We start from the raw sequence: 7618 nt of genomic DNA on the forward strand, positions 1-7618 counted from the left end.
CATTTTTCCCTCCAAACCACTTGTAACTCAGAGCCAGCACGTGATTGTGAACACCCCCAGCAAAACCAGAGGTTGAACCAGGTTTTGGGTTGGCTCCAGCTCTGTTTTGGGGTTGCCTGTGACCAAAGTTGTCCTCGCCTAGTCCTGGTTCAAGTTCAGTCAATGGTCTGAAACAGCCCTGGTTCAGGCCTTGCTAGAGAAAAAGTCTGGAAAAAGTTTTCGGCCTGACTCTGCTGTATGTGTGTGCATCTGAGCAAAGCTGGTCTTCTGTGCTTGCTTGTTGTGAAAAATGATGAATTGCAGAAGTACCCATTTGGTGTTAGTCATTTGGTGCAGCAGGAAGGAAACAGGAAGCCCTTCTGAGCATTAACTTTTCAAAGCAGTTTGCAAAGAAAGCCAAGGCCCTCCTCCCTTAGGCTCCATAGCCACTCACTGCTCTTTATGCCCTCACCTTAACGGGTACCTAGTCACAATTAACATTCACAACCCCTGCAGCCGGAAATATTTGCCTGGTGCAAACAGCTGAGGCATTTGGTGTCAGTCCTTTCTCTGTTCAAGGCGTGTTAAAAAGGGGGAGGGAAGAGGAGCCATACACTTGCCAAACGGGAGAGGCCTGATTGCACTCAACAGGTTCAGTTCACGCTGTGACCCTGCCCGGCTTCCTGCTATTCAGATGTGTTACTTCCCCTTTGTGGTAATGGCCTGTGGCAGCCGGCCAGAAAACACTATTAATTTCAGAAGTGGCCTGACAACAAACCCACAGCGAAATGAGAGGAAGTGGCGGGGAGGCCATCTGTTAACTTCAGCAGAACAGTAGGGACACAGCTATGTAGGTTCTACAAGGAAAGCAGATTAATAATCCACAAAGAGGAAACTGGCTAAAATTATCCACAGACCATATTAAAAAAAAAAAAAAAAAAGAAAAAAAACAAGGGAGTCACTTGAGCTGCAGCTGGACAGGAAATTGCTAGAGCTGCTTGCAAATCTCCACTTTGAACAGAGCAGCATAGGGAATGCCAAGAGCGGAAACCGTTCAAAACTGGATTAGCACAAGCCAAGTTCAACTGCAACCCACTTCTACTTTTACAGTTTATGCACTCAATCTAGGCCACTACTGCATGAGACACTGACTCACTTTTTTCCCATGTCTTGTTTGCATTTCATTTCACACACTTGCAGTTTCTAAAATTACTTGAGATGTGCTCTGGCTGCCAGGAATTCTGCAGAACCTCAGCCGACAGCCCCAGCTGTAGCATCAGCCCCTCACCATGGTACTGCACACAGATTTTGGCACCACTCTACCTTGGACCACTTTTCATCAGGAAGGATGGTAATGAATATAAGTTGCAGCAGGAAGTTTTGCAATTGCTATAATCCCCCTTTTTCCTTCTGCAGACAGAACTACTTGAAGGGTCCAAAAAGAAAATGAGTTGACTAAGGCTATATAGAGACTTTTACTCCATGCCTTCATTAAGTTGCAAGGTGGCTGAATGGCAACAGAAAAATAATTTACAGGCTGCAGAATGTTGATGGATCTCGGTGAAATGAGTTCTGCCAGACAGCTAAGGAGAGCATCTGTAGTAGAATGGCCAAAAGTCATAAACAAACCCAGAAAATAGCAGCTCCTTATTCTTAAAAATAATAATAATAATGAGAAAAAACTCTTATGGCCCAGAGTGAGGTGCATCCTCAGGGTAGTAAAGAGATGCTGGAATATTTTGCAACTAAGTTAAGGCCTTCAAAAGCATTCCCTTCACAAAAGCAAGATGAGAATCCAGTACATGCACCATTTAGGCACCAGTGAACCAAAGGGGCAATCAAGGCTTTATTGTCTTAGGGGCTGTACAAAAGCTATTGAAAGCAATCATTACCTTTAAACATAACCATGTGTATGTGCAATTAACCACACCCACACAGAGGCGAAAAGGGGAATAAACCAGCCAGGTTCTCCATAGCCAAAAATAGTTATTTATTTATTAATAATTTAAGGTTTTACATTCTTATAATAAATTCCTTCTTAAAACTTTTACACTGTGAATTAGACTCTCCCTTATTGGCAACCATGTGCAGGTTCACTGTGCGTACACGCAGGTACAAATGTTCGCACATACTTCCAGTTTTATTAAAAAAAAAAAGAAAAGACGCAAAATATTGCATTTGAGGTGAAGCTCCCTGAAGAATTTGTACAGAGGTAATGCACTGTTTAGCACATCTGAAAGTTTTAAAAAGTGATCAAAAATCTTTCGCATTCAAAGACAAACCTCCTCCCAGATGATCTATTTACAAAAGGTAAGGCAAAAAATTAATTTAATTTAAAAATATATATATATATGTATCATGTGGAACCTACATCAAAAGCATGAGGAAAAAAAATCACCACAAGGAAAAGATATATGAAAGAAGAGACTCTACTTGCTCACAAAACATAATTTGCAAACTTCTCACCATTGCCATTTCTCCCTCATGGAAAGCTTGCTTCAATTGAAGAATAAAATCCAGCATGCTGCAAATATATTCTTTGCCATAAAAAAAAACCAACAAGAACAACAAATAAAGCAGGTTTTATGGAAAGAACAAAAACACAGGTGTCCCTCGGATTGATTTTTTGAATATATGTGAATTTAAAAAAAAAATTGCAAATTGATTTAAGGTTAAATATTTACATTGATCAAGTAGAATACTACCAAACTCCCAGCAAACAAGTACTCCAAATACACTAAGCTGAAATCTCTTTCTTTGGCTCCTCTAAATTAAAACAAACAAACAAAAATAACCAGTCTTCACTGAAGACAAAGATGTATGTCACAGATCTGAGAGCAGAGAGGGCAGAAGGACAGTTCCAGTCTCTAGAGAACATGTGCCCAGCCTGTCCAGCCTCACCCTATCCCCCTGGAAGTCCTCAGACCCAAGCCACTGCACAAGCAGGGATGAGCACACTGCCCACCTGCTGCCTGCTCACTGTGGTCCTGCCCAGAGAGCTTACCACATTCCCTCCCTTTCCAATAGCCGATTCCATACTGTGTAACCTTTCCTTGCCTTGCAGCTGCTTTTGACAGCAGAGGCCAGAAAAAGAGAAAGCTGCATTCCTTTATCACTGCCAAAGAGAAACCATTGAGGAGTGATCCCATGAAATGGACAGGAGAAGGGAGGTGATAGGAGCTCACGTGGACTGCAGGGAATCCACCTGGAAGACGTTCTGGTTGGAAGGGGTGGTGAAGTACAGCTGCTGGTTCGGCACTCTATTGTCACAGGGGCTGCTCAGTCCCAGAGTCCTCTCAAAGTCCAGCAGCTGGCCCATGAAGTTGAAGTTGGGTGAAATGTTGGACTTCTTCATCTTGACAATATCATAGGCATCATTCATGGATAAGTTCAGCTTCTGCATGAGGTAGGCCACCGTCACTGTGACCGAGCGGCTGATCCCTGCTAAGCAATGCACCAGGACTCCGCAGTTCTTCCCCCGTGCTTCATCTGGACAGAGACAGAGGCAGAGAAGGACACGTAAAACAAGGGCATGGTAACTGATCTCTCAACACAAATGAGATTAGTATCAAGTAGGAAGAAAGGACGAATCTGATCCCAGTGGTCAGCAGTGCAACTCAAGAGTTAACTTTAGTGGCTTAAAACCAGGACAAGAGGAGAATCCACTCCCCCTAGTACCCGAGTCCAAGAGCTGAGAAAGCTAAGAATGAGACAAAGGGAGCAGGACACGCTGCATGACACTGTTTTAAAAGTCAGTTTTAAAATACACGCTTTTGCCCGCAGATTTGCCTTTAAATTCTTACAGTCCCCTTGCCCCAGCATGGAAATCCTGCAATATGTCACTGAATGGCTTTTATACAGACTAGCAGACTGCAAAGGTCTATTAAATTATTCTCCAACTGTTGTGCAGCTAACAATGGAGGTATTCAGGCATTTTAAAAGAATGAGGGAAGTCACAGGGGACAACCCATTAGGAGGAACAGGATGTCAACATTGGTTGAAAATGGGTTCCTTTGTAATAGGAAATGCATTACAATGCCTGGAGATTAGTTTCTTTGTGGCTTCCAGCCCACATTTCTTCCTGCTGGGCTCAGATTACCTACATTCTCCACTATTACCGGTATCATTCAACCGGATTACAGCACAGCTTCCTAACAGATGCGATGCCCACCCCACCGCACCCCGATGGATGGTTTTAGTCCTCCCCGAAACTAAGAAGAGTGTACATTTCAACCAGAACTCTTTAGGCTCAAGGGGACGGGTTTCCAGAGCTAATGGGTGATGTTTGAGGGCCGGCTGACCGAGGCACCGGGCCCGAAGGGTATATTATTATTACCACGGGATTTAATTAAAGCTCTGACTATACACTTGCGAGAGATACCGTTTATGAATAATTTGCATTTAAAAGCTAAAGTTAGCTTTCCATATCGTCTCTTTTTGTTATACTGCTCTTTAGTAACCTCAAGAAGAAAAAAAAAAAATCAACAAAACCAGTCAATAAAAATAACAAAAAAAGGGCAAATAAGCCATCAACCAGGGTCATTTTCCCCCCACCCCCACCCAACCAGGAACTGATTTAAGAAGATCCCCAATCCTTCGAGTGCTCAGTCTCCAGCTCCACCACAAACGATTCAGGGGGGAATTCCACAGCCAGACAAACCAGGTATGCTTTTGCAACCTGCAAAAGTCGTTTACAATTCACCGGGGCTCCTCAATAACCCCAAACAGTCCCCAACCGCCCCTAAACTTACGCCAGCTTTAAAACCAGAAAAGAGGGCATCCTCCAGAGACTGCCATAAACGCTGCTACCGCTTCTCGCCCGAAATCTCCCAAATTCTGCTTCCTGACATACAACTGTTAGCAAATAACCAAGTCTCACCTATAAAGGAGATGGCCTCAGGAAAGAACTGAGACAGATTTTGGCTCCAGTGGTCAGAGATGGGAATCTGTTTGTACTTGAATTCACCGGCATTTTCAAAGAGATTGGGCAGGTTAGGGGTAACATTCAAGATATACTTAATGCCGAACTCTTCTAAAACGTCCAAATTAGTGGAGTCCTTGGCACAGCCTAAGTAGAGGTAGGGTAAAATTTCCACCGGGAAGGAAGGCTGGTTGTTGGAGAGAGGGCTGCCATCGGAGTCGGTGGCACTATTGGGGTCTCTGTCAATGTCAGATTCAACGTCTGATGATGAATCGGAGCTGATTCGGAGGCCTCCCAAGCCCAGGACTGGCAAAGGAGGAGAGCTGCTGCTACACGAACTGTCTAGGTTAGTTTCGCAGTGCAGGGCGAACTCGGCCTGGAACTTGCTAAAACCACCTGGAATAAAAAGCAAAGACGAAAAAAAAATGCAGCCAGATATAAAACGGCGAGTCAACTTACTTCTCTGGTACAGCCCTGTCTGCAAAGGGACGTCTGTTTCGCGCTCTCAGGAGCTCCGGGAAAAAGAAGAAAAAAAATACACACTCGCGCAGACAGACTAACTTAAAGGAAAGGCTAAGAAAATCTCCCGCTGCGGCGGAGGGCTCAGCACATTCAAGATTAAAGCTCTGTGCCGCTTCGCCCTGCGGGGACCTCTGAAGAGATGTCTCGGCAATTCCTTCTGCCGGGCTCATGCTGAGATCCCTGTTAGTCCTGTCTTCCCCACGCTGCCACAGTGATTCCAGATCTCGAGGTCTCCCTATAACCGAAGCGAGTACAGGGATGGCGGGGGTAGGCGGGGGGGATGAAGCCGGCCGAAAAGCCCCCTATACAGATCAGTGCCCTCCTGGCGCGTCAGTGCACTGCCTGGAGGACGCTGCAGACTCATACCCCACTCTCTTCCCCGGGCAGAGAGCCTCGGGGCTCGGTCCCCGTCCCCCACAGCCTCGAGTCCTAGGCAGAGATCTCTCCCCCAACCCCGCGCGGCCTTTCTCACCTTCCAGATAAAATGCCTTGCAGCCTTCATCTTTGAGGCGCTTGAGGAGCAGCCCCAGCACAGACTCGCCGCCCGTGTTCTCGTTCCAGTCGCGGCTGTGCTCATCGTACAGCACTACCGTGTCGGTGCCACACCGGCGGGCGAAGCGCTCCCGGTCCTCCTCGCTGCTGGCGACGAGGGACCGCAGGGGCAGGTTGCCCTTCTGCAGCCGCCGCAGCATGATGCCAGGAATGGCCACGTTGATGGCCGACTCGATGTGGGACGACTCGTACAACTCCTGCGGCCGACAGTCCATCAGCAGTAGCCGGTCGTTGCCCATCTCCAGCTGCTCGTTCAGCCACGCCACCGATTTACTAATCGCCATTTCCGACGCGAAAGGGACGGGTCTGAACGTATCTAGCATGAGGAAGGACGGGGGGAGCGGACCGTGCTCTGGAAGCGCCCCTCTCTCTCACACAGGCATGCGGCTGGCTCGGCGGGCGGGCTGCACCCCACCAACTCTGCACAACTTATCTCCCTCCGCCCCAGGAAAATGAATCACGCAGCCCCCCCGCGCCGCCTCCCCCGCGCCGGGCGGCGGTGGAGTCACGGGGAGAGAGAAGCAGCGCTGGCCCCGGCGTGTGTGTGTGTGTGTGTGTGTGTGTGTGTGTATGTGTGTGTATGTGTGTGTATGTGTGTGTATGTGTGTGTGTGTGTGTGTATGTGTGTGTATGTGTGTGTATGTGTGTGTATGTATGTGTGTGTGTGCGTGTGCTTGCGTGCCCGCAGCCAGCCTGCCCTGTCTCCTCTTTTTTCTGTCAATGAAGCCCTGAATGAACCTGCCTAATCGCCCCTGCAGCCCGAGCCCTTGGGCTTTTCCTCCGCTAGGAGTGAATGAAATCCAATTAACGTGCCGCCGAGCGGGGCTCCCCGGTCCAGCACGGAAACACCGCGGCGGTGTCGGTGCCCCTTTCCTTGCTCTGCTCCCCTTCCCTCCCCTCCCCTCGCCGGCTGCCGCCCGCAAGGCCCTCGGCCGCGGCCCCGCGCAGCGTTCAGCTCTCAATGGGCACAACCGCGGCCCCGCTCAATGGATACATTCTCCGGCGCAGCCAATGGGGGCACGCGGAAGGGGCTGTTGCCGCGGCGACGGGCCGGCTGGAACAGGTTGTGTTGATGAATCGTTAATGAGTTTGTCATTCACAAAAACGGAAAGGAATTTCCGCTCCGGATAAGCCGAGTGCAAACAAGCGGCAGCCGCGGCGCGGCGGGCGGGGGCGGCGGGGGCAGGTGAGGGGGCGCGGCCCGGCGCTCCCCCTTCCCTCCGCCAGCACCAGCCGCGGAGTGGCCGCCGCAGCCGGAGGCACTAATGCCACTTTTTCTTTTCTCTCCCTCCATATTTTCGCTCCCTAAGTCAGACCCTGGGGGGGGTCGGCCGTGTCCCCCCTAATTTCCCCGCGCTGATCGTGGCCCGGCTTTTCATTAGGGCGTTCCGGGAATCCCGTTTTTAGGGAGGCGGGTGGGCTCTGTCCTCGGCTGATCCCTACGCGGGTGAAGGGTAAACCCCGAGCTAATCTCTTCCTACGCGGGCCGGCTTTATTCGCTGCACGCAGCACAGCCGGGGAGCCGGCGCCGCCGCAGGAGCTGCCTGTAGGCACTGATGCTGCAGCTCGGGCGGGCCACTCCAAAAACGTGACCGGGGAAAGTGGCCCGCCTCGGCCCGGCCGGCTCCTCCAGGTAGCCTGTAA

General features: G+C 49.4%; 1 protein-coding gene across 1 annotated transcript; it reads right to left on the reverse strand.

The window, feature by feature from the left end:
* Window positions 1-1950: 1950 nt before the first annotated feature.
* On the reverse strand, window positions 1951-6544 carry DUSP6 (dual specificity phosphatase 6). Its single transcript, XM_027680369.1, has 3 exons — window positions 5895-6544; window positions 4859-5296; window positions 1951-3468 (listed from the first exon to the last, which is right to left on the reverse strand). The coding sequence occupies exons 1-3, from the start codon at window positions 6295-6297 to the stop codon at window positions 3161-3163; spliced, it is 1149 nt and encodes a 382-aa protein (XP_027536170.1). The 5' UTR covers window positions 6298-6544; the 3' UTR covers window positions 1951-3160.
* Window positions 6545-7618: the final 1074 nt, after the last annotated feature.

The sequence above is a fragment of the Neopelma chrysocephalum genome, unplaced genomic scaffold (assembly GCF_003984885.1).
Source record: "Neopelma chrysocephalum unplaced genomic scaffold, ASM398488v2 Primary Assembly neopelma1_59, whole genome shotgun sequence".
NCBI classification, from domain to species: Eukaryota; Metazoa; Chordata; class Aves; order Passeriformes; family Pipridae; genus Neopelma; species Neopelma chrysocephalum.

Excerpts from the sequence above, each read along its gene's own strand:
- DUSP6 (XM_027680369.1), bottom strand. The coding sequence starts at position 6,297 with ATGCTAGATACGTTCAGACCCGTCCCTTTCGCGTCGGAAATGGCGATT. Across the intron at positions 5,297-5,894 it reads CAAGGCATTTTATCTGGAAG|GTGGTTTTAGCAAGTTCCAG; the intron begins GTGAGAAAGGCC and ends TTTTTATTCCAG. Across the intron at positions 3,469-4,858 it reads TGAGGCCATCTCCTTTATAG|ATGAAGCACGGGGGAAGAAC; the intron begins GTGAGACTTGGT and ends GTCTCTGTCCAG.